The following is a 27741-nucleotide window of genomic DNA, read 5'->3' on the forward strand; positions in this document are numbered from 1 at the left end:
TTTCCTTATAGCCCAAGCCCACCGCTGCCCAAGCCCGTCTCTACTTATAGCCCAAGCCTGCCTCTCCCCAGAGTCCAAGCCCACCTCTACCCAGAGCCAAATCGTGCCTCTCCTTATAGCCCAAGCCCGCCTCTCCCCAGAGCCCAAGCCCGCCTCTTCTTATAGCCCAAGCCCGCCTCTGCCCAAGCCTGTCTCTACTTATAGCCCAAGCCTGCCTCTCCCTAGAGCCCAAGCCTGCCTCTCCCCAGAGCCCAAGCCTACCTCTCCCCAGAGCCCAAGTCAGTCTCTCTCTATAGCCAAAGCCCACCTCTCCCCAGACCTCAAGCCCGCCTCTCCCCAGAGCCCAAACCTACCTCCCCCAGAGCCCAAGCCCGCCTCTCCCCAGAGCCCAAGCTCACCTCTCCCCAGAGCCCAAGTCCGCCTCTCCCCAGAGCCTGCATATCCGCAGAGCCCAAGCCCACCTATCCCCAGAGCCCAAGCCCACCTCTCCACAGAGCCCAAGCCCACCTTTCCTCCCCTTTTCCCTGTTCTCGGCGCATGTGCACTAACTACAATGAGTCCATGCCCACTGCAGGGAAGTCATTGCGCAGGCAGTGTGCTTGTGAAAATGTTACCAAGGAAGGGCTAACAACGCAGGCAAAGATCAAAAGAAATATGTGATGTCGCAGAGGAGGGGACAGACTGGAAGGCCCAAGGGGGGGTACTAGGAACAAGAGAAGGGGCGGTCTTGGGCTCCTTGAATCATTGATGATGCCCTGCTGGGCAATTTTGGGCCTAATTTGCATACCAAAGTTCAGTTTCTGGTGTTCTGAAAGATCAAAACCCAGAAAACTGTATAGTTTTAATCACGTTAGACAGCACTACATGGCATTGCTATCAGTTACATACAGTAGAAGCAGGTGACAGATTTCCTTTAAAGGGGTTGTCCAGACTACAGATATTGATGACCCCAACAATCAGCTTTTCTGGGCAGCCGCAGCTCCGGAAACTATACAAGAGCAGAAGCCGGAGACTCCATTTACTATGTACGGTAGTCTCCAGCGCTGCCATACTGCAGCTCAGCTCCCATTCATCTGAATGGGAGCTGACTGCAGTACCCCAACAGGGCCACTACACAGTGTATGGCGCTGTCTCTTCCACCTCTGTACACTGTATAGCAGGCATCCTCAAACTGCGGCCCTCCAGCTGTTGCAAAACTACAACTCCCAGCATGCCTACAGGTATCGGCCTAAAGCAGGGCATTGTGGGAGTTGTAGTTTTACAGCAGCTGGAGGGCCGCAGTTTGAGGATGCCTGCTGTATAGTTTTTAGCATCGGCAGCTGTCTGAAACAGCTGATCGGTGGGACCGTGCCATTTGTCAAACCCCCATCGATTTGATATTGATGATAAGGGGTTGATCAGTGACCCGATCAACCCCTTTAAGGCAGTAAAATAATGATGGTGTATTTCAAGGTGACACCCAAAAGTCACACCTTCTCTAATTCTCAACACATTTAAGTGCTATATATAAGTCTGTTTTGTGGACATCTAATCTCTGTGATGTATGACTGTTCTGCGGCTCCCTGTACAGACCCAGGAATGACTCAGAAGTGAACAGATGAAATCATTAGATCTTATTAGCCGGTATATTACAGTTTACAAGTCATTATCACAAGCTCCTGGAAATGTTAATGCCCCTCACACAGAAGAGTAATTACAAAAACAGGAAGGGCCACACACAGGCAGCGCTATGCTAACAACTCCAACATATGAGGGTGATTATTCCATCCAAATGTCACAAGAATTTCTTCTTCTCCCATCATTTTCATTGCAAATTGTATTTCAACAGAAATAATCGCATTAACCCTTTACATTATTCCCCATGCGCATTCCTTCCTGCGCAACAGTAGTCTCCGTGGATCATCATGGTAATATAATAGTATTCCACAGGGCATTACGAGCATTGCACAGATGGAGGGGGCTTTTTTGGTTCAAAGTGGAAGACTGTCTAAAATTTGTGGGCACTGCACAGTTAAAGAGGAGCTGTCGCCTCCCCTGACGTGTCTGGTTTAGTAACTACTTGCCTCCCCCATGTAAAAACTATTCTAGAGCATCTATTCTTATGACCCTATGTTGTGCCATTCCTCTATTATTCCTGCTAGAAGTTTATGAATGAATTGCTAGCTGTTTGCGCTGATGGTCCAGATGGGTGTTACCCGTTGGGGTGTGTGTCCCTGACCAGTTTGTCAGCACTGATTGTATATTGCCAGACTAACTAGACCTTCATTGCAAACTGCTAGAAATATCCACTCTTGAACACCATTTTTTATCTACATAGATCAAAAATGATGTGCTGATTAATTTCTTAATGTGTTTCTGCATTGGTCGCAGCTCCGTTTTTTCATACTTACTAAGATTCATTTTTAATCTCCGGCAGAGAACAGCAAGCCAGAGTTCTCTGGATCTAGCATTGGCATTGTTAAATACTGCCACCTGCCCGCCGGAACCTATTGACATAATGGGGTCCAGCAGGCCGCTACCCTGCAAATATGCCAGGAATCGGCCAGACAAAAAAAACATGCACGCAATGGTTTTTGCCTGGCCAATTCTATGCATGAGAGCGCAGCCGCAGAAGTGTAACTAGCCTAAGGCCTCATGCACATGACCATTGTTTGGGTCCGCATCCGAGCTGCAGTATTTGCGGTTTGGATGCATAGAATGTGTCGGCAGATAAGAACCATCTGCCCAATATACTGAATACTATGGATAGCCCCTGGCCCTATCTTATATGAAGGATGGCCTTATGCCTATCCCATGCATGCTTAAACTCCTTCACTGTATTTGCAGCTACCACTTCTGCAGGAAGGCTATTCCATGCATCCACTACTCTCTCAGTAAAGTAATACTTCCTCTAATTTAAAACTATGTCCTCTTGTAGCAGTTTTTCTTCTTTTAAATATTCTCTCCTCTTTTACCTTGTTGATTCCCTTTATGTATATAAAAGTTTCTATCATATCCCCTCTGTCTCGTCTTTCTTCCAAGCTATACATTCACTTCAATGGGGCCGCAAAAGATGCGGACAGCACCTCGTTTGCTTTCCGCATCCGTTGCTCCGTCCCGTGGTCCGCAAATTTGCCGTGACTGCAGATTCGGTACTGTTGGCAACTATGGTTTTTGTGATACAGAGATTTAGTATGCAGTAGGTGTAGCTCATCCATCCAGAATGGATGGCCTGCAGACCGATTACAGCTCGAGTTCTAACCTCTCTCTCAGTTAAGCCTTGCTCTTTCCCGTTTGCCTTAAAGGGGGTTGTGTCACTTCCGCAAATAGCATTATTAATAATTTATTTACTAATGTATTGTCATTATCCATATTGCCTCCTTTGCTGGCTGGATTCATTTTTCCATCACATTATGCGCTGCTCGTTCCCATAGTTCCGACCACCCTGCAATCCATCAGCAGTGGTCGTGCTTGCACACTATAGGAAAAAAGCACCGGCCTATGTGCGCTGCCATGGTGCCGGCCACCAGAGAGGCCGGCACTTTTTCCTATAGTGTGCAACCACGACCACCACTGATGAATAGCAGGGTGGTTGTAACCATGGAAACGAGCAGTGTATAATGTGATGGAAAAATGAATCCAGCCAGCAAAGGAGACACTATGGAGAATCACAATACATTAGTAAGTGCCTTGTATTAACTTTCTCTACATGATAAATTTGCTGAAATGACACAACCCCTGTTTTTGAATTTTGGACTTCTCTCTGACCTCTGGATTTATGTTGTTCAAGACTTTGTTACTCTATTTGCCCTTGAATTGCTGACACCTGTGGTCCCACAGCTCAGCTTACTCTGGACTTTGTCACTCACTTTGCCCCCGGTATTTCTGGTGACCTCCTGTTGCTGACCTCTCCCTTTTACTGTACTATGTTTGATACTGTTCGCTGCCGTCAAAACCAATGCATGACCTGGGGATTTACTGCAGGCACGTCCATCCTTTCTTGCATGAAGAACAGAGCAGCACATGGCTAATCCACAGCCATAGCTCGAGGCGCCCTCTAGAGGTGGCTTCAGGCAGCCAGAATATTATCATTCAGCTGTATGTTTGCACATTGGATTTAGAGCTCTGTATATAATAAAGATATACAGAATCACAAACTCTTGTACAAAATGGTGTGCGTTTTCTTATGTGTTCTGCAGATTTTGACCACATACACATAAAATAGTCCTGACATACGGTTCGCACTTCAGATGTGCGATACATGCTGCAAGCTCGAGGTGTGAAGCGTTTGACCTTGCTGGTTTTCAAGTCACAGTTAGAATCTGTCAGTAAAAAAATTGCACATACCCATGGAGTAGAGAGCCTGGAGTCAGGAAGTACACCGTTTCCTTCCCTACTCCTATTTCCTGTTCTACATGAATGACCAAGTGAGGATTTATTTAAGAGCGCACCCCCCCCCCGCCCGGACGTTTATCCCTAGGATCCTGGCCCATGCAAAGGGAACTGACCAGATGATTCACAAAGCCATGTGCACCCATGACTTGGAGAATTATTAATAGTATGTCTTGTAAATGAGTGACGCTGACTAAATGGAAATCCCTGATTTACTAAAACTATAATAATTTCGACAGTTAATAGGCGTGCACTGTAGGGGAGGACCCTCCGGTAACATGGAGCACGCTCCGACAAGAATAGGTGCAGAAAGTTCTACAAGTGAAATTCTAGTTTCATTCATCTGAATGGGGTTGTTTCTGCAGCAGGTGCATGGATTTCTACAAGCTCCATTCAAATGAAATGTCCACAACAAGTCTGCCACGTGTGAATATACCCTAAGAAGAGGGTCTCTGTTCCAGGCATAGGCTCCCTGGGCTCTGTCCTCGACATGACATTCTGTTTGCCAGGAGTGATCAACCCAAGCACTCCATAATAACCGGTTGTCACCTTTTTGCAATTGGCACTTTTTTGTTTCTTTTTTTGTTTCTTTGTGCAAACAAAAGAATCTCCTGCTGAATTTGAATCAGGTTGACCCCCTTTGTACATCCCAAAATGAATAGAGACCACATAGCATGCTGCCCAAATAAAAATAAAAACCACGTGTACAGACCAAAGCCAGATCCTCCATCTATACAGGCCCCAAACCAGACCCTCATGTATACAAGCCCCAGACCCACATACAAACATCATACCACCCTCCCTCCGTATATAGCCCCCATACCAGAATACCTCTGCATTACAGGCCCCAGACCAGAATCTGATAAAAATCCAGACTAGACCACCTCTGACAACAGACCCCTCCTTACTACAGACCCCAGACCAATCCGGAGTGCAGGAGGTAACCATGGAATGAGCTCTGGGGGACCCTTATGGAGTGAGATAAAGGCTGACATGGGGATGTTTTGACTAGCATGGTGGCATCTGTGTCAAGAAGAGGATTGTTGCCTGCATGAAAAAAATGTAAGCAGAAAACACAAAAATCTGTGGCAGAAGTGGAGCGTTCTGGCTGCAAGGTCACATATGCAGTACTCACCGTTCCTGCACTTCTCTTCACTCCCGGCCACTCTCATGCCTGGGAATAATGAGAAGTGCAGGACCAGAGAAAGGTGAGTATGATATAAAAAAGTATCTGCTAATAAACTTCACTGCAAAACACATACGGTAAACTTGGTAAAAAACCTTTCCAGATTTAGAGATTAAGATAATCGAACTTCCCAACTGGGCCAATTTTCACAGCTCCTAACTAATCACTGGATCTCCATTGAAACAAGTCTTGAGAAAAATGGCACCCAGATACCTAGCAACATAGTACAAATAAAAAACACAAGGCAGTCAACATATTCTCCTGCAATGTTGATCCAGAAGAAGTAACAAAAACCTATTGTGCAGCAGCCAGTTGTCTAAATTATAAAGAAAAAAATCATTTAAAGCCTCATTTACACGTCAGTGTTTTTGTCAGTGATTTCTATCAGTGATCGTGAGCCAAAACCAGGTTTAGAGCCTCCACAGACATGAAGTATAATGGAGAGATCCGAACCTGTTCTATGTTTAGAGCCGCACCTGGTTTCTGCTCACAATCGGTGATGGAAATCACTGACCAAAGCATTGACGGTGAATGAGGTATAACTGTAAAAGACCCCTTAAATCCCCCCAAATCCTTTAACTCTAAATATGAGAATCAGAAGAAATCCTATTACCAGCAATGCAGTAAGGTGTTTTTTTGGACTATAAAACACACCGGACTATAAGACGCACCTAGGATTTGGAAGAGGAAAATAAGAAGAAAAATATTTTTCAGCAGATGTCAGATCAGACCCCTATTCTTCCTTAGACCTCAAATCAGACCCCAAAATCAGACCCCCATCAGCCCTTAGATCAGACCCACATGCTCCATCAGCCTCAGATCAGACCCTCAGACCCCCAAGCTCTATCAGCCTCAGATCCGACCCCCATCAGACTGAGATCCGACCCCCATCAGACTGGGATCCCACCCCCATCAGACTGAGATCCCACCCCCATCAGACTGAGATCCCACCCCCATCAGACTGAGATCCCACCCCCATCAGACTGAGATCCGACCCCCCATCAGACTCAGATCAGACCCACATCAGACTCAGATCAGACCCACATCAGACTCAGATCAGACCCCATCAGCCTCAGATAAGATCCCCATCAGCCTCAGATAGGACCTCCATCAGCCTCAGATAAGATCCCCATCAGCCTCAGATAGGACCTCCATCAGCCTCAGATAAGATCCCCATCAGCCTCAGATAGGACCTCCATCAGCCTCAGATCATACTCTCATCAGTCTCAGATCATACTCCCATCAGCCACAATAACTATATTAGCACAGATTAGGCCCCAACAGGGGTACAGATCAGCAGCAAAGGTCTCACGATCCACGTCACTTGGAGTAAACTGACCGCCTCTCCAGACAGGCATCAATTGGATCAAAGAAAAAATAAAAGAAACACTTATACCCATGCTATATCCAGTATGAATTATCTTTATTTAGGATAGCAATTAAAAGTCCATAGATAAAACGTGTTTCAGGGACCTGTGTAACTGAAGAAGGGGCTGGTCTCTGATACGCATTTTATCTATGGACTTTTAATTGCTATTCTGAATAAAGATAATTTATACTGGATTTTTTCAATTCTTTCCTTTGATATAATTGGGATATTATAACTAAAGAATTCCATCTAAATCACTATTAAAAGATCATACTACCAAATAACACCCTGCATTGGGGAGTTCCATAGTCCTACTGCTGACAGTAAAAAATCCCCTTTGTGTTGACCCCGAAAACATCCTTTTCTTACTATTTTTAGGGAATAGAAACTGAAATGTGTTGTGAAATAGAAATTTTTGGTCCTGTAGATAAAAATGCACATAAAAATGTAATACTGTATCTACAGACCAAACTATCCATGAAATGTGTAAATATTACATGAAATGTAGATAAAGCATCATATAGATACCGAGTTGCAGAAGTCAGTGCCCTATATCATCCTAATGGATGACACCAGCACAGATTACCAGTCGGATGAGCCATGTCCACCACTATCAGTTATGTCATGGCCAAAGCCATGTAAAGCTCAGTGTCTGATGGCAATGCAAGGCGCAAATAATCCTGTATTATCTGCAGGGCTTAAAACACCATCAAAGCACATAATAATGCCTTACATTAACACATCCCAACTTGATAAAAATGCTTAAACTATGATACTAAACCAAATTTCCTGAACCTCTAAATAATACAGACAATGCTGCTACTTCTTCAAGGGGTTGTCCAGTTTATAAAAAACAATTCCGTGAGCCCTCTTAGGATTCTCTGATCAGGATCCTCGTCTCTTAGTCAGAGTGGACAGTGGTTACAGAGAGGGTCTCTCGATCTGGAGGACCTGTCCTGTCCTGCATTACACAAGCAATGTATTGATTTGAATGGTCACTGTGTAATGCCTCACTTACCCTGTGGTGGCGCTGAATGAAAATTGTACACTTACTGCCTGGTTTCCCTACAGTTAAGAGCTGATCACTGGGGGTGAGAATATTGTAATGAGACATCCCTTTACATAAACTTACTAGTAAAATGAACCCCCGATTTTTCTAAAATAATGATAGTCCTTTTTTTTTATTTGTCTTTATGTCAAGTATGTCTGCATGATCATTAGATATGATAGATAGATGTGTGAGGAAGGAAATGATTATGAATGATTATGAATTCATTCCGGCGTGGAAACTAACTAGTAATAATTACTGTATACTTCATCCTCACATTCAATTAAATCATATTTGCGTTGGCAGCAGCTGCCTGGCATTGATTGCTACAGTAATTTGACAAACGCATAATTTATCTAAAATTAACAATAACCTAATTTCTTTTCATTTCAAATTATTCTTAGAGCACCATTCCACCAAACCTCTTCTCTCATTGTAGTACAAAACCCATTGTCATCTCTTGTCAATCCTACCACAGATGGTGGAACGATTTTAGTAAGCTTGGGAGTGAGCCAGCATCTATCTATCTATCTATCTATCTATCTATCTGTCTGTCTGTCTATCTATCTAACTAATCTATTTTATTTGTCTAATCAATGTTATCTGTCCACCTAATCCATTTGTTCTATCTATCTATCTGTCTAATCCATCTAATCTGTATATCTAATCTATTTATCTAAACTGTCTATGAATCTATCTAATCTAGCTATTCTAATATACACTGAACAAAAATTGAAACACAACACTTTCGGTTTTGCTCCCATTTTTCATGAGTTGAACTCAAAGATCTGAAACATTTTCTACATACACAAAAGACCCATTACTCTCAAATATTGTTCACAAATCTGTCTAAATTTGTGTTAGTGAGCACTTCTCCTTTGCCGAGATAATCCATCCCACCTCACAGGTGTGGCATATCAAGGTGCTGATTAGACAGCATAAATAATGCACATGTGTACCTTAGACTGCCCACAATAAAATGCCACTCTGAAATGTGCACAGTTTTGCCTTACTGGGGGTGGGGGGGGGAGGGGTCAGTACTGGGGGGGAGGTCAGAAAACCAGTAAGTATCTGGTGTGGCCACCATTTGACTCATGCAGTGCAACACATATCCGTCGCATAGAGTTGATCAGGTTGTTGATTGCGGCCTGTGGAATGTTGGTCCACTCCTCTTTAATAGCTGTGCGAAGTTGCAGAATATTGGCAGGAACTGGAACACATTGTTGTATACGTTGATCCAGAGCATCCCAAACATGCTCAATGGGTGACATGTCCGGTGAGTATGCTGGCCATGCAAGAACTGGGATGTTTTCAGCTTCCAGGAATTGTGTACAGATCCTTGCAATATGGAGCCGTGCATTATCATGCTGCAACATGAGGTGATGGTCGTGGATGAATGGCACAGCAATGGGCCTCAGGATCTCGTCACGGTATCTCTGTGCATTCAAAATGCCATCAATAAAATGCACCTCTGTTCGTTGTCCATAACGTTGACGTCAGCAAACCGCTCACCCACACAACGCCACACACGCTGTTTGCCATCTGCCCTGAACAGTGAAAACCGGGACTCATCCGTGAACAGAACGCCTCTCCAACGTGCCAGACGCCATCAAATGTGAGCATTTTCCCACTCAAGTCGGTTACGACGACGAACTGCAGTCAGGTCCAGACCCCGATGAAGATGATGAGCATGCTGATGAGCTTCCGGAGACGGTTTCTGACAGGTTTGTCCAGAAATTCTTTGGTTATGCAAACCGATTATTGCTGCAGCTGTCTGGGTGTCTGGTCTCAGATGATCATGGAGGTGAACATGCTGGATGTGGAGGTCCTGGGCTAGTGTGGTTACACGTGGTCTGTGGTTGTGAGGCCGGGTGGATGTACTGCCAAATTTTCTGAAACGCCTTTGGAGACGGCTTATGGTAGAGAAATGAACATTCATTGCACGGGCAACAGCTCTAGTAAACATTCTTGCATCCAGCATGCCAACTGCACGCTCCCTCAAACGTTGCGACATCTGTGGCATTGTGCTGTGTGATCAAACTGCACATTTCAGAGTGGCTTTTATTGTGGGCAGTCTAAGGCACACCTGTGCAATATTCATGCTGTCTAATCAGCACCTTGATATGCCACACCTGTGAGGTGGGATGGATTATCTCGGCAAAGGAGAAGTGCTCACTAACACAGATTTAGACAGATTTGTGAACAATATTTGAGAGTAATGGGTCTTTTGTGTATGTAGAAAATCTTTGAGTTCAGCTCATGCAAAATGGGAGCAAAACCGAAAATTGCGTTTATATTTTTATTCAGTGTATTTATCTAAACTATATATGTATGTATGTATGTATCCAATTATCTATTATTCATCTATCTATCTATCATTCACTGTTACTTTGGTCGCCCTCCTCTGCATCAGATATGTTTTTCTTAGAAATGATATGCACTGTTTTATGTGTGTTTTCACTAGTGTTATGTATAAAGGTATTATGCTCTCATTGTGTGCATCCTGGTCCCTCTTGATGCACTGATCATTAATGGGTATGCATTAAAAGAAAAAGAGAATAATACAGCCCCTTAGTATACTTATCTTATGAACCTGTTCCCTGTATCTAATTGTCACCCTAGTGATTATTATTTTTCATTATTAAAGCGCCATTCATTCCATGGTTGTGTATATTTCATAGGGTATACATACATAATCTAAAAAACATGAACGAAATGAGTTACAAACTGGTAAAGAAGGAGAGAGGACCCTGCCCAGGAGAGAGGACCCTGCCCAGCCGAGAGGACCCTGCCCAGGAGAGAGGACCCTGCCCAGCAGAGACGACCCTGCCCAGCAGAGAGGACCCTGTCCAGAAGAGAGGACCCTGCCTGCAAGGGCTTATAATCTAATGAAAGTGTATAGAGGTTTAAAGGGGTTTATCAGCACACAACATTTGATGGTAGCAGGCTCAGAGTGGCTTAAAAATATAAAAGAACCGATAGCTCACCGATCCCCTACTGCTGCCATCCGACACTGCCCGGGATCCCACTACTCCCTACTTCCTGCTTCAGTCTTGACACACAGGAAATGCCCAGTCAGCCAATCACTGGCTGAGGTATGTCACCACTGCACGCAGTGATTGGCTGAGAGGGAATTCCCAGGCATTTCCTGCGTGTGGAGAAGGAAGCAAGAAGTAGAGAGCAGAGGGGACTTGAGAATTGGTGGAATGGTGGATCCGTGAGCATCAAATCTCTTGTTTTTAAGCCACTTTGAGCACACTGCCACAAATTTGTGATTCAGAAAAACATTGTCATGTTGAAAAAACACTTTAAAGTTTTTTTTCCAGGATTTTACAGTTGTTGCCCTAACCTCCGAATAGGCTACCAATATCAGATTGGTGGAAGTCCGGCACTCTCCACCCCCAACAATGAGCATTTCTGCAGTAGTCCCGATTCTGGAAGTCAGCACCAGGACTGCACAGCTCGTTCACTATGCAGGGCTGCCCTTATTGAAGTGAATTAACCCCGAAACTGCTGATTGGTGGGAGTATTTGATGTTGTACCCCCGCCAATCGGATATTGTTGGCCTGTCCTAAAAATACGCCATCAATAGTATAATCCTAGAGTACTCCTTTAAGGATGAAAAAAAATAAGATGAAAATGTCAAGTTGGTAATGTCAAATATTTCCACATGATGCCATCCAACTTCTGTGTAAGAAGAACTAAAATATACCGTAGAAAACATATGCACAAAAAAGCCAACTCCCCTAAACACTTAAAAAAGTTATCTATAAAAAAAGTTTTTTATTATGAAAAGGTAATAAAACATAAAAAAGTATTGATGTAATTGCCACAACTTGTGAAATAAAGTTCACATCTTATCTTCATGGCACGGGGAGCGGTGTAAAAAGTTACATTTTTTTCACGTTTCCCCCACATATATTACATTTAATCAATGTCATCAATAATCAAAATATTTTGAGTGCCCCAAAAAATGTATTCTTGTAATGTGACAGCACGGTGTGAATATAGCCTTTAAGCCCTGACTAAGTAGGCATGACATGTTCTTTATGAGGCTTACCGTCTTATCTCCATGTAATACAGGGATCATGTAAACCTTATATCCTCACCTTGTTCTTCCAAGATTCCATTTGGGACCTTCTTGTCACCGGAGTTCACGTCCGCCTTACGACTCTTTCTAGACCTTGAAATATAGAGGGACAAGTGTCTTAGCATGATAGCAGCAGACAACTACTTCTCCCAACAGCTTACATGCAGGAAGCCGCGTTCTTGTTATAGTTAAGTTCCTGTTACAGCCACACAGCTTTAACACTTTCATGTTTCCTATAAGAGGCGTATAAGGGCATATACCGTATTTCCCAGCTCAGATTATGTGACCTCTCAGATTTCGCTGGATGCTCTTGGACCCCAGTGCCTAAGTGACGCTTGGGCCCATCACCTAAAAGGTGGAAATTTTGCAATGGTGGGCATACACCATGATACACAGGTTCTCAATACAATGTTACATTTATACTTTACAAAAACGTGGAAATAGTGCAATAAGGTATTGGCTGGTGTTATTTTATGTAGCATTGGAGGTCTATGGGACCCCCTCAGGTGCAGGGGCCGAGGGGTGACACCTGCACTCTGTATAGTTACGCCTCTGTGTGACCTCAATAATGTGGTATCTGCGTTGAGACAATCAAACCCACAATCCTAACGTATTTAAGCAGCTCATAAAACTCACTGGGGGCAATGAATTAAGATGCAACTTTTTGTTTTCACTTTGTCTTCACTTTTGATTTCACTTTGAGTTGCCAAAGCTATCAAATGCCACGCCATGTTCAATAAATCTGTCCAGATTCCAGTTGCTATACTCCACCTTTCCTTGCTGGTGAGATTTTGAGACTTTTTCAAAACGTTGCAATGACAATCTGGCTGGAAATTCATTTACATACTAAACCTCTTTTCAAAAGTAGCGAGGGGTGTGTAAAACGGCAAAAAAAAAAAAACAAGATATGGCCCAAAACTGCACTTGTTCTGGCACACAAAGTTAATACATTCCTCCCATTGACTTCAGAGACAGATTTTACAATTAAAGGGGTTGTCTGGGTTCAGAGGTGAACCCGGACATACCCACGTTTTCACCCCTTCGGCCCCTGTGATATGAGCACCGGAGCATTTGATGCTCTGATGCTCTCCCTTACCCTGAGCTAGATCTCACAGGGCAAAGGCTTCTTTGTTTATATTATTACACTGCCAAGCAGTGTAATTGGTGATGTCACCGGCTCTGATGGGCGGGTTTTAGTGCTGCGCTAGCTGGTACGTCACCGGATTTCCTAAAAAAGACTTTGGTATGCGCAATTCAGTGCAGAGCAAAGGAGAGCATCGGAGCATGAAATGCTCCAATGCTCATATCAGCGGGGTCAGAGGGGTAAAGATGGGTATATGTCCAAGTTCAGCTCTGAACCCAGACAATACCTTAAATATTGCAATTTCCACCAGCGAAAAAATTCACCCAAAAAAATTATATGACTCTTATATAAAAGTATATACAGTCTTACTTCCTATATCCATCCCTCACATGATTATCTTGCACATGTGCATACAATGTTGAATCCCATTACAGTGTATTTAGTATGCATTTTTTGCAGGAGTGTTTGTAAAAAAAAAAAAAAAAAAAGACCAGGTCATGTAAATATGCCCTTAAAGTTATGGACTTTTTGTGTTGCGTTTATTAGTTAGCACCCAAGTACAGTATGCCAAACAAGGGCAGCTAAAGCAGCACTACAGGGTAAAGATCCCATCAGACAGCATCTCACCATCCTGGACCTCCCAAAATACACACCAAACGTTTTAATCTATCGTTCAAATTTGTATGAAATTGAAGGCAAACGTTAGTGCCTTAAAGGGTTTCTACCACTTAGGCGTCACATATTTGGCTGTCAGACACTAGCGATCCGCTAGTGTCTGCTCTGGCCAACCATCCTAATATAATTGCTTTTGAGACGGTGGTTTGGCTAAAAAAACTACTTTTATTAATATGCTAATGAGCCTCTAGGTGCTATGGGGGCGTCATTAGCACCTAGAGGCTCCGTCTACCTTTAGAAACTGCCGCCCCCAGCGCGTCCCTCCAGCCCGCCCATCTCCTCCTGAATGCGATCCTCGTATGTATTCTGCGCATGCGCAGTAAATGTCTGACAGCTTCCCTGCTCAGACATCTCCACTGCGCCTGTTCCTCGGAGCACTATGGCGTCATCGCGCAGGCGCAGTGGAGATGTCTGAGCAAGGAAGCGGTCAGACATTCACTGCGCATGCGCAGAATACATACGAGGATCGCATTCAGGAGGAGATGGGCGGGCTGGAGGGACGCGCTCGGCGGCGGCAGTTTCTGAAGGTAGACGGAGCCTCTAGGTGCTAATGACGCCCCCATAGCACCTAGAGGCTCATTAGCATATTAATAAAAGTAGTTTTTTTAGCCAAACCACCGTCCCAAAAGCAATTATATTAGGATGGTTGGCCAGAGCAGACACTAGCGGATCGCTAGTGTCTGACAGCCAAATATGTGACACCTAAGTGGTAGAAACCCTTTAAAGGGGTTGTCCCACGAAAAATATGCTACAGTTTTCAAACCAGCACTTGAATCTGAATACTTTTGTAATTGCATGTAGTAAAAAAAATTAGCATAGCCACTGAGTTATTCAATAAAATGTATCTGTATAGAGCCACCTGCTGTTTGTTTTTTTTCTTATTTCTTTGACCTGCTCACTGAGAAGGCCGCACATGCTCAGTTTCATCCTTCAACTGCCTCCTGAGCTGTGATAGGGAGAGCTGAGAAACGCCTCCTGAGCTGTGATAGGGAGAGCAGAGACACGCCCCCTGAGCTGCAGCAGAAAAGACACTCCCCTGAGCTCTCAGCTTGATAGAAATCTAGCAGAGCAGATCTCTGGATCCATGTGAGGTACAGGGCTGATTCTAGATTTGTTAGAAACAGATTGCCGTGTACTATATGATGTCTGATTTTCATTTTTCACATTAGTCATGGGATTAACCCTCTATAGGAATGGTAATACTTCTCTACAGAGTTTGGAGGTTTTATGGAGTTCTAATAGGCTTGTGTGCATGAGGCTTTGGTGTGATATTGCCTTTAACCACAGTTAGACTTTTTTCATTTAGTCTGGAGGTTCCTTTTACATTGTCTCACAAATTCTTGACAGGAAACAGAAGTGGGAGGAAACCACCCAAAGGTAAGTATCTTTCCATGACACTGTACATCCAGACAAAACCTATGCATCGTGTTATATGGACAGCGTCTGTCTGAGATACCTTAGAGACAATTATTCTGAAGGTCCACTCTCCAGCAATACCGAAATGGTGCATTTTAATTGCATAGTAAAGAGTGGTTTAAAGGGCTATATTCTCATCTCGAAATTTATGGCATATCCACAGGTTATGCCATAAATGTATGATCATTGCAGGTGCCACCTCTGGGACCCAAGCCTATCTCGATCAGGGCCCCATCTGGTGTCCGCCAAACATGTGCAGCTCCTCTCTATTCAAAGCACCTGCACAATGCTGTCCCATTCTTGAGAATCTACCCTTATCGGACAATAGTGGAATATCCATGGAATGCCATAAATGTGAACATTTGAATACCCTTATAATAAACAGATCATCAGTAAGGTCTTTTAAACATCTAATGAAGGTGCACGCTACAATCTCCTCAATTTGGAAGCTCCTGCTGAGAACAGAGGCTCATTGGAAATTCAATACTATTCTGCTGCTGTAGAGTATGTTTAATACCTTCTCATATCTGACTGTCCTAATGTTTATGACATAGATCTAGCAGTATGCTGTTATTTTTGATGGCTCTCTCTGCTCTCCCCCTCCCTTAATAGAGAGGGAGGAAAGAATCCAAGTCTACGGGGAGGGCGGATGACATGGGCTGTCAGAGTATAGCTATGGAGACTTGGTGTAGAGGGAGAAGAGCACCCATGTCACATTTGCAGGGGAAGGAGTGATCACACACTCCTCAGTACTAGTGACAGTCAGAACAAGGGAGGAGAAGAGATCCCTCATGGACTGTAGAAGGTTAAATTAGTCCAGGAGAGCTGTCCTGATACATGAGAGCTAGTGAAGACAGCAGCATCCAGGGTAGACAGATGTCACAACCAGCATGTATTACTGAGAGGGACAAGACCACATCAGCAAAATCTGAAAATAGAAGCATATTACAAACTGAATTTTAGGAAGTCTGAAAATGAAAGATGAAATGAAAATTGCAGCAAACCTTTCATGTTAAAGTTGCTTATAGAATAAACTTTTTTATCATAATGTTTCTGGGTCTAAATTGCTGTGCTGAATAATTTCTCAATAAATCTTTCTAGCAGCTGGAGTGTTTTTCTGAAACAAAGCCCCGAATCCCTTCCATACAGAAAGATATAAGATGTAATATGCTGGCTGCCTACAGTCACCAATAGAGGGAGCTTAGGAACTTTCTGCATACTGTGTTACTATTGAGTTCAATGTATAAACTGTATGCAGTAAGCTTTTAAGCTCCCTCTAGTGGTAGCTGCAGGTAGACAGAATTTTGTCATATATGGAAGTATTTTCATCCCACTAACCAGACATGACCATCACTGTTACCTTAGAAGGTAGCCAGCCAGCAAAATTAGCAGAAAGCAAACAAGCAAAGGCACCAGGACGGATGTCAGGAGCGAGGAAGTGTCAGTCAAAGGTGTTTCTGTAGTATCTGCAAATAAAAAATAAGATCATGAATATTTCTATGTAAAGAATATGTTATACCCCAAAAAATACAAAGAAGTCACCATTATAGACAAAATCTTAAGATGTCTTTGTTGCTGTGTCATAGTTACGTGGCTGACCAGTGCTCCTAACTGCAAATCTACCCAGTTATGTAGTTCCAGTACCCCCATCGATCAATAAAGGAGACCCTTCAATGGTTATTTAGGCACAGTGGCCCACCCCTGGTGCCTGGGCAGACCTGAAGACCCCTCTGCCATAGAAAAACACCAGTACTATAAACAGCACATAGTAACAGAGGGCCCTATTACAGTTTTTTTTTACTAAGACATAGGCGCAGACCGGTTGTGATGCTGGGCTTATCTATATGTGTAAATTAGCCCCATTCAAGTGTTGGCGGGATGCCGGGGTTGGACCCCCAACCGATTAACCACTGATAGCCTAAGAACAGGTCATCAATGTTTTGGTCCTGCAAAGGCCATGCAAGGATATGAGCTCTCTCTCCCAAGGTTATATAGTCAGGGAATATTCTAAGTGTTAATTTATAACTTGCCGCCGATATTCTCAGATTGACTAATTTAGCTTTTACATCTAGCATCTCCTATCCTGTGAGCATTTCCTCTTGTTTTATGCTATAAATAACATGTTTCAGCAAGAACAGTCATCATTTATTTATTAAAGGGCATCTGTCAGCAGCTTTCTACCTATTAAACTGTTGCATGTGAACTTGGCTGAAGGCATCTGTGTTGGTCCCATGTTCATATGTGCCCGCATTGCTGAGAAAAATGAAGTTTTAATATATGCAAATGAGCCTATAGGAGCAATGGGGGCGTTGCCGTTACACCTAGAGGCTTTTCAACTGCCAGACCCTTTGCAGTTTGATTGGTCCTGTCAATCAAAGTGGAGAGGCCGGGGTAGCTGCAGAGAAAGCGGAGCCTCTAGGTGTAATGGCAACATCCCCGTTGCTCCTAGAGGCGCATTTGCATATATTAAAAAATGCGGGCACATGTGAACATGGGACCAACACAGATACCTTCAGATGCCAAGTTCACATGTAACAGTTTCATAGGTACAAATCTGCTGCCAGATGCCCTTTAAGCCTATCCGTCATGAAAGTAATAAACAAACACAAAACAAAGATTAAAGGGGCTTTTCAGGATAACTATGGCATTTATCTGCTCATGTAGTTGCTTACCCCATCCATGAACATGCTTTTTATTTTTCAATTTAGACTCTCTTGTCACATTTTCACCATGCAAACCAATCCTTCTGGTTTGTTTCCATCCTGTATGTAGAACTTCCTGTTCCTGTATCCAACACAACCCAAGATGCACTTCTACTTTCTCTGCCACACCTTCAGCACCGCCCCTAACAATGCCCAAATAGTTTATAGCTCCTCCCACCCAGCTAGTTACATAGACACTCACCTATCACTGCCCCACCCATGGACATGACATCACAGGAAATAAGAAAGAGCTGCAAGGACATGGTCATGTGACCACGGTCCAGAACGGGATACAGAGTAATAAAGGTAAAAGAAATACACTACAGCGAACTTCATAAAATAATATTTTAAAGAACATTGATAAAAATTGGAAAATCCCTTTAAGGGGGATGTGACAGTGCAAAAACCCTGTCCAAATGCCCTATTAGTGCATATAGACATCATAGAGGGGGCACCCCCAATTAGGACCCTTTTCTATGATCCAGAACAGAGTGCTGCACTTTGATACTGGCTCCTATCCGCCTTACATCAGTACTTGACGTTTGGTAATCTGATATTAGTTCCAAATATTACTTACATATGATCTGGGTTGTCTGAGAAATTATGGTGGTTATTATATAAGGTTTTAGGATTTTCAGACCCATTTTAAGTACTTTGCTCCCATTTTAAAGCATACCTTTTATTTTTTTAAAATTACAGACCTTCCTTAGGTAGCTCCTATATATATATTTTAGGGATCGACCAATTATCGGTTTTACCAATATTATCGGCCGATATTCAGGATTTTGAAAGACATCGGTATCGGCATCTATTTTGCAGATATTCCGATAACGAATCGGGAACACGGATTGCGTGGCTGTCAGCGCGATCCGTGTTCCCTCAGCAGCACAGGGTAGAAGGAAGCAGTGTCTCCCTCCCCCCTGTGCCGCTGCTTCCGCTGCCACCAATGAGAGGAGGGAGGACAAGCGGAGGGGAGGGGCTGTGGCCACTGTGCCACCAATGTCTTTAATAGGGTTTGGGGGGGGCGCACTGCGCCACCAATGATTAATACTGGGGGGCTTGGGTCGGGGGCGCACTGCGCCACCAATGTCTTTAATACTGGGGTTGGGGGGGCGCACTGCACCACCAATGAATTCATATACAGGAGGCGGGAGCTGGCTGCAGAATCACATAGTCGACTTCCGACCTCTATGAGCGGTAGCTGGGATCCGCGGCAGTTAACCCCTCAGGTGCGGCACCTCCCCCCCACCCCAGTATTAAAAACATTGGTGGCGCAGTGTGCCCCCCCTCACCCAAGCCCCCCAGTATTAATCATTTGTGGCAGGGGCCACAGGGTCCCCTCTCCCCTCCTCTTCAGTGGCAGTTCCCATCGGAGCCCCAGCAGTGTAAGCCTGGGGCTCCGATCGGTTACCATGGCAGCCAGGACACTACTGAAGCCCTGGCTGCCATAGTTAGTTCCCTGCTGCTGTTTGTACTATGCACAGAGCAGCAGGGACTGTGTGAGGTCCTATTCACCCTGAAAGAGATCTATCAAGGTGAATAGGACAAGGGTTCTAGTCCCTAAGGGGGCTAAAAGTTAGTAAAAAATAATAATAAAAAAATATTAAGTTTAAATGAAAAAGAAAGATTTACCAAAAAAATACATACACGGTAGCAATAAACATATTCATTTTCAGCAGATTTGTGTAGGAATTTTTTATTTTTTTTTCAAAAATGAAAATTCACAGAATATCAGTATAAATTATCGGCTATCGGCCTGAAAGTTCACAGATTATCGGTATCGGCTCTAAAAAATCAATATCGGTCGATCTCTAATATATATAATTGTCAAGTAATTCCACTGAAACCAGGAGCGTCTGGCTACAAATGCCTCATCTAGTGTACGGCCAACTATGCTTTATGTCAACCAATTTCTATATCATATATATTACAAATTATTAAAGCACTCTGACAAGACACACGGAGGGAGAGATACTGCAGCTGCATCGACCTCCTCCCCGACTTCAATCTGTCTGGATTACAGTAAAAAATATTTTTTTTAGGTGACTGTGGAGGTTTCTACAGGCTGCTGTAAACTGGGCTGCTGTCAATTTGTCACTTTACCCTTATATCATACAAACGGTGGCAGTGCATGCCATGAGTAAGAGTCACAGTAGTTCTGGCGGTCCTGTAGTTCAAGCATTCTGCTGAAGAGCTCGCTCTGAGAGGTCAGTGCCACATGCTGAGTGCATGAAAAAAAGCAAAAGCAAATGAATGTATCTTTTAACATAATACCTAATTATTAGCAATCTGCTACGATCTATGGGGCTGTCTGGCATTGCCCTTTAAGGGGACTCTGGCTGCAGCGCTCTGTAATTTCCACTTCTTTCTGATAAATTACAGAATAGTGAGTTGTGGAGAGAGGTCAGAGAGTGTCCTCTCCACGCTCATTACATGATGCTTTGGTCTGCCCCAGGAGTTCAGTCACTGGGAGAACGGTTGTAGTTTCCAAGGCAACAAAGAAATTGGTGCGAGGAGGACGAAAATATTAAGGGGTTTCCCAAAGCTCCCTTACATGCAGCCTGGGATATTTAAGAAAGACTCAGTGAAACACAAAGTCCTGATAGTTCTGATCCATACACAACTAAAGCACCAGCAATGTCAATGTGACAGTGATGGAACTCCAGAACACTGAGGACAGTCAGGGTCGTCACCCATCAAGCACTGTACACTGTATATATTTATATAACTTTAGTTTTCTTGAGTATGGAGATATAAAACCTGCATAAACTGGGTATTTTTTTCTCCCCTCTCCTGTAATGTATCAGCTGCTCCCTCTCCTCTCTCACAGCTTGCACTCTCACAGACACACCGAGGGGCGATCCTGCAGCCCCATCCACCTCCTCTCTGACCCTCAATATACTGGATTACAGTAAAAGTATTTTTCAGGTGGGTTGTCACCCACCAAGCACCACCAATATATATATATTGTAAGAAGGTACAAGGAATCATCGTGGATGATAGGTATGTGTCACCAAGGTTCCTGGCCTTGGTGGAGTAAGAGCCGGTTTTTATGTGTCAGCAGCAGTTGCTCTTTGACACCTTGATACTTAGTATGGCTGTAATAGCTGATCCAGGACGGCTCTTACTGGGAGTAGTCAAAGTGCTGGGTGGGCGATTACTCCCCATGTTTCAGGCCAGGTTTTGCCAAGCATAAAAACCAGCCAGCACTGCCAACAGGGTGTGAAGTAACACCCAGGAGAAAAGGTGACTGTTTTGTATATGAACTTTTCATGTGTGTGAACGATCACCAAGCAACTTGCATTTTTGTTTTGCTTTTATGTGTGCATAAACACTGATGTTTTGAACCAAGAACTTGTACTTTGCCTCTGTGCTGCACCCGCTAATCCTAACTACCAGAGCGAATCCCCACAATATATATATAGTAGTATATATTTATATAGAGGTAGATAAGGAGCAGCCAGATGTCACGATCAGTGTGGGGGAAAAACTCCACACTAAACACAGGAGGGAAGGGGAACAGTAAATAGGCCTGGAAAGTAGTGAAAAAACAGGTCACCTCTTAAACAACCCTAATCCGGGCCTTCACTACCTACAATATGAATAGACCTTGAAGGAACGAATATTCATAAGCTGTATACCTAGGCCCTTATATCCCTATAAGGCCCTGGAATAAGGTTAGGAACAGAGACAACCCATTCCTCCCCAGATGGACGAAAGGAAGTCTCTGTCTCAGGCCCAGATACAAACAACAGGGAATATAACAAACACAAAGCAATAAGAACAGACAACACTTATCTGAAAGTAGAAAACTGGCAACTCCAGAAGCACCACAGAGTACAACCGACCAGCTAGTTAGAAAGCAGGAAGAAAATCTATTAACTGCACCTCCACGAGTGAGAAGCTGCTACTTATGGGAAAGGTAAATTACCAACAAGCCACACCTGAAGCAAGGGGTGTGGCATTCACCAAAACACACACACAATAAGATCCACAGTGAACTTGTCAATTTAATCCATAAGTTGCCAGTCTCTCCGATCTCCTGGTACCTGCCATGGGAACATCCGTGACACAAGACACGTTCGGCCATGCTTAGCTAGTCTGAAGTATAAGAAGTCAGGAGGAAAGCTAAGACTTTTTTCTCAATAAGAGACTTCAAGTCTTTCCCAATACACATTAAATTGTCAACTAATTCCACTGAAACCAGAAGCGTCCGGCTGCAAATACATCATCTAGTGTACGACCAACTATGCTTTATGTCAATCAATTCTTATATCGTATACTGTATATATTACAAAGTATTAAAGTAAACCTGTCAACATAAAATTCTGTGCAATCTGCAACAGAACAGTAGTCATGCGGGCGATCTTATCAGAGACTGATAGCCTCTCCCCTCTGAGTGTGTATACAGAGATAGTTGTCAATCATATGACTCCTAAGCCCAAAATGAGTAGACTCTGTTTTCGCATAGAACTTTATATCAGTCTGCACAGCTCCTCCTGTTCTAGAACATGCTGCCTGCAGACTGCACTGCATTTTCATGGTGAAAGGAACCATTTAAGAGGACACCTTTTGTGCATTTTTTTATGATTGCATTTTACTCTTTTTGGGCTAAAAATATTTTTTTTATTGGCCTTTATTAAAAACTGTCAGCCTTTTTTGGATACAAGGGTTAAAAAAATCTGTCTGTTTGAAGAATATCACTTCTCAGTCCCGTCAGCTGACGGATCCAATGGCTCTTATCTAGTGTTGATCGAGCATGCTCGTCCGAACACCAGTTCGGCTTGAGCATCTTGATGCTCGGCACATGGCGGTATTCAGCCAAATACCGCATATGCTCGAGCGCAATGCTCGAATCTCCTTCTTGCACGTTTGTTGGCTGCTAAGCAGCCAATAAACATGCAGGTAAGTACTGCCCTTAACTGTAATGCAGTAGCCATGTTGGTTACTGGCATTACAGTGATTGGCTGGCCAGAATGTGTCATCGGGTGCTATATAGCACCCGATAACAAGTGTTCGGCTCAGTGTTAGTCAGGAAGAGCTGTGCTGAAGAAGAGAAAGATAGTGTAGGGAGTGAAATATTATTTTTTTTGTTGAAAAACTTGTTAGAGACCCAAAAGTCCTTTTAACCGCCTCCGGACCGCCTGATTCGCTGCAGGCAGACTGACGCGAGACGCGAGATGACGCGCTTAGCCGGCCCGCGCATGCGCAATGCGAGCCGGCATTTCTTCAAGGGGGGTCGCGTCATCAGCTTGCCAGCCAATGATCGCGGCTGGCAAGCTAATGATTTTTAAAAAATCCAATCAAAGGCCAGATAACAGATCATTTTAGTAAATATGATGTGTTATATGGCTGCCCTGCTCCTCTGCTGGTCCTTTTGGTCGGTTGGATCCAGCAGAGGAGCAGGCTTCACAGTGAGTACACCAAACACCACACACTTAGCCCCAGATCACTCCCCAGCACCCCAATTAACCCTTTGATCACCCCTTTGATCGCCCCTGTCAATCACTAGTGAAAGGAAAAAAGTGATCAGTGTAAACTGTCACTTTTTTTTTTCACTGGTATTGACTGTTAGGTTTTAGGATAGTTTAGGCCCCTTGGTTAGGTAGTTTAGGGATCAGTTAGCGCCCAGCCCACCGCACCGCAGTCCCTTATATCGCGTATCGCTAATCAGCATTTGTACTTTTATAGTATCTGAAAGTGATCAAAACTGATCACGGTCAGATCTATAATAGTATTAGTGTCACTTTAGTTCGCCCTCCACCCAAAACGCAGTGTTTGCCCGATCAGGCCTGATCGGTCGCCCACACGTGCGTTCGCCCACACCCGCCCCACTGCAGTGACAAAAAAATTTTTTTTTTGATCACTGCACATTCAATTTACACGCGCTGCGGCGATAAAAAATATCTGTTTTGATATTTTTTATCAACCGCAGCGGCCTCCGGTACTTCGCTAGCATCCCATTTGTAAGACAGGCTTGCTTTTTTTCTTGGGTAGTCTCAGGGAGTACCCCTAAATTTAGTTGCCCAAATGTCAAACAGGGGGTATTCTTCTGAAGAGGCCTACAGGCTTCTGACCCAGTCGGATGAGGAATGGGAACCCTCATCTGACGAATCTAGTGGGTCAGAATATGAACCTGTAGAAAGCAGTGGCACTCTGACCCAAAGTTCGGACGAGGAGGCTGAGGTCCCTGATAGTACCAGGCGTACCCGGCCCCGTGTCGCTAGACCACAGGTTGCGCAGGATCCGCTTCAAGGGCAGCAGAGTGGGGCTGGCGCTGTCGGATTACGTGGTGAGGCATACACCAGCAGCGCAGCCCTCCCTGGACCTAGTACCAGCACTGCCGTACAACCTGGTGAAGTGGCGAGCACCAGAAGGGCAGTTGAAGCTGGTACGGTGGCACGTGCATTAGTTACCCCGTCGCAGCCACCGCAAAGACGGGCCCGTAGACCCCCTAGAATCCCTGAGGTGCTGGCAAACCCTGATTGGCAGTCCCCAACTTCAGCCGCACCTGTAGTTCCCCCTTTCACCGCCCAGTCTGGAGTTCGGGTTGAGACAGCTCAGATCGGTTCGGCCCTGGGATTTTTTGAGCTGTTCTTGACTGCGGAGCTCTTAGACATAGTCGTGGCCGAAACAAACCGGTATGCCACACAATTTATAACCGCCAACCCGGGAAGCTATTATGCCCAGCCTTTCCGGTCGAAACCAGTCCAAGTTTCCGAAATTAAAATTTTTCTGGGCCTTCTCCTCAACATGGGTCTACCTAAAAAGCATGAATTACGGTCAGATTGGTCCACGAACCCAATTCATCACATGCCCATGTTCTCTGCTGCTATGTCCAGGGCACATTTTGAGGCCATCCTGCGTTTCCTGCACTTTAGCGACAACACCACCTCCCGTCCCAGAGGCCACCCAGCTTTTGACCGGCTCCACAAAATTCGGCCCCTCATAGACCATTTCAACCAGAAATTTGCAGATTTGTATACCCCAGAGCAAAACATCTGCGTAGACGAGTCCCTAATACATTTTACCGGGCGCCTTGGCTTCAAACAATACATCCCAAGCAAGCGCGCCCGGTATGGGGTCAAATTGTATAAGCTCTGTGAAAGGGCCACAGGCTATACCCACAAATTTCGTGTCTATGAGGGAAAAGATCAGACCCTGGAGCCGGTCGGTTGCCCTGACTACCTGGGGAGCAGTGGGAAGACAGTCTGGGACTTGGTGTCACCCTTATTCGGCAAGGGGTACCATCTTTATGTGGACAATTTCTACACAAGTGTGGCCCTCTTCAGGCATTTGTTTCTAGAACAGATTGGCTGCTGTGGCACCGCGCGAACTAGTCACGCGGGCTTCCCCCAACGGCTCGTTACCACCCGTCTTGCAAGGGGGGAGAGGGCTGCCTTGTGTAACGAAGAACTGCTTGCGGTGAAATGGAGAGACAAGCGTGACGTTTACATGCTCTCCTCCATTCACGCAGACACGACAATACAAATTGAGCGAGCAACCCGTGTCATTGAAAAGCCCCTATTAGTCCACGACTATAACCTTCACATGGGAGGGGTGGACTTCAATGACCAGATGTTGTCTCCGTATTTAGTTTCCCTGCAGAACCAGACGCTGGTATAAGAAGGTGTCTGTATATTTGATTCAATTGGCTCTGTATAATAGTTTTGTTCTCTACAGTAAGGCTGGGAGAACACGATCCTTCCTCAAATTTCAGGAAGAGATCATCGAGAACCTCCTGTACCCAGGAGGTTCCGTGGCCCCATCCACCAGTGTAGTTAGCCGTCTACACGAGCGACATTTCCCCAATGTCGTTGCCGGTACCTCAACCCAACCGTCACCCCGAAAAAGATGTCGTGTCTGTAGCAGGAGTGGAATAAGGCGTGACACCCGCTATTTCTGTCCTGACTGCCCTGACCACCCTGCCCTATGCTTAGGGGAGTGTTTACCACACACAGGTACACCTAGCATAGGGATCACATCTCACCAGGACAGGCACACAGGGCTATTAGGGCCCATTCACACAGAGCTGCTGCAAACGTCTCCTTTCACCTGGGACAAAGTGCATAACGCACTTCGCCACATCTTTGGGCGATTTGCGCTTTGCACATTGTCCCATGGGGAAGGAGAAGTTTGTTCTATAAAGGTAACAAAAAAAAAAATCACCAGTAAGCAAAAAGGTTAATGTTCAGTTCAAAAAGTTTAAGTTTATATGTTCTGTTCCAAAGTTAATAAAATTATTGCGTTGCGGCCTGGTTTTTTCTTTTTTTTTTTTACCTTCCAGGTGGACCAACCGATCGACTAGCTGCAGCACTGATGTGCATTCTGACAGAAGCATTGCGCTGCTGTCAGATTACACACAAGTCGGTGTATGCGGCGCCGCAAGACGAGATTTCTCCTCTACAGTCAAAGATACGTTTGCCGAGGCATATGAGCTGAGGAGGAGGCGGTGTTCATATGCTTTGGCAAACACTTTGTATATAAAAAATAAAATAAAAAATCCCGGCAATGATTTATTCATCCACATCGATTATTGTGAATGGAGAAATCTGGTTTGCCAGGGCATACGAGCTAAGTGGGTATGGATGTTGGGCGGAGCTCCTATGTCCTGGCAGACGCCTTTCCCCTCCTTTTTTTTTTTGGCAGAGATTTTTTCATCCACATTGATCGATGCGAATGAAGAAATCTGTGCCGTTCATTTTTTTCTTTCAGCCCAGAGGCTGAACGGAAAAAAAAAATCTCATTACCCGTATGCTCAATATAAGGAGAATAGCAGAAACTCCTAATGCTGGCCATACATGTAATGATTGCGGAGACCCTCAAATGCCAGGGCAGTACAAACACCCCACAACTGACCCCATTTTGGAAAGAAGACACCCCAAGGTATTTATACTGCCCTGGCTTTTTAGGGGCCCTAAAGCGTGAGAAGAAGTCTGGGATCCAAATGTCTAAAAATGCCCTCCTAAAAGGAATTTGGGCATCTTTGCGCATCTAGGCTGCAAAAAAGTGTCACACATGTGGTATCGCCGTACTCAGGAGAAGTTGGGGAATGTGTTTTGGGGTGTCATTTTACATATACCCATGCTGGGTGAGATAAATATCTTGGTCAAATGCCAACTTTTTATAAAAAAAATGGGAAAAGTTGTCTTTTGCCAAGATATTTCTCTCACCCAGCATGGGTATATGTAAAATGACACCCAAAACACATTCCCCAACTTCTCCTGAGTACGGCGATACCAGATGTGTGACACTTTATTGCAGCCTATGTGGGCAAAGGGGCACACATTCCAAAGAGCACCTTTCGGATTTCACCGGTCATTTTTTACAGATTTTGATTGCAAACTACTTCTCACGCATATGGGCCCCTAAAATGCCAACGCAGTATAACTACCCCACAAGTGACCCCATTTTGGAAAGAAGACACCCCAATGTATTTTGTGATGGGCATAGTGAGTTCATGGAAGTTTTTATTTTTTGTCACAAGTTAGTGGAATATGAGACTTTGTAAGGAAAAAAAAAATAATTATCATTTTCCGCTAACTTGTGACAAAAAATAAAAAATTCTAGGAACTCGCCATGCCACTCACGGAATACCTTGGGGTGTCTTCTTTCCAAAATGGGGTCACTTGTGGCGTAGTTATACTGCCCTGGCAATTTAGGGGCCCATATGTGTGAGCAGTAGTTTGCAATCAAAATGTGTAAAAAATGGCCTGCGAAATCCGAAAGGTGCTCTTTGGAATGTGTGCCCCTTTGCCCACCTTGGCTGCAAAAAAGTGTCACACATGTGGTATCGCCGT

General features: G+C 44.4%; 1 protein-coding gene across 3 annotated transcripts in view; it reads right to left on the reverse strand.

Annotated features, from left to right (window-relative positions):
• The window catches only part of LOC122940097 (receptor-type tyrosine-protein phosphatase epsilon), a 214584-nt gene that overhangs the window by 60547 nt on the left and 126296 nt on the right, over nt 1-27741 (reverse strand). For 2 of the 3 annotated variants that reach the window (XM_044296443.1, XM_044296445.1), the window contains exons 3-4: nt 16600-16705; nt 12084-12157 (exon numbers count right to left, since the gene is read on the reverse strand). In XM_044296443.1, coding sequence (XP_044152378.1) covers nt 12084-12157; nt 16600-16705 — 180 coding nt within the window. Of the gene's footprint in view, nt 1-12083; nt 12158-16599; nt 16706-20044; nt 20083-27741 lie in introns of those variants that run through there. The other variant, XM_044296446.1, reaches the window with a different exon arrangement.

This window comes from Bufo gargarizans, chromosome 6, assembly GCF_014858855.1.
Source record: "Bufo gargarizans isolate SCDJY-AF-19 chromosome 6, ASM1485885v1, whole genome shotgun sequence".
Classification (NCBI taxonomy): Eukaryota; Metazoa; Chordata; class Amphibia; order Anura; family Bufonidae; genus Bufo; species Bufo gargarizans.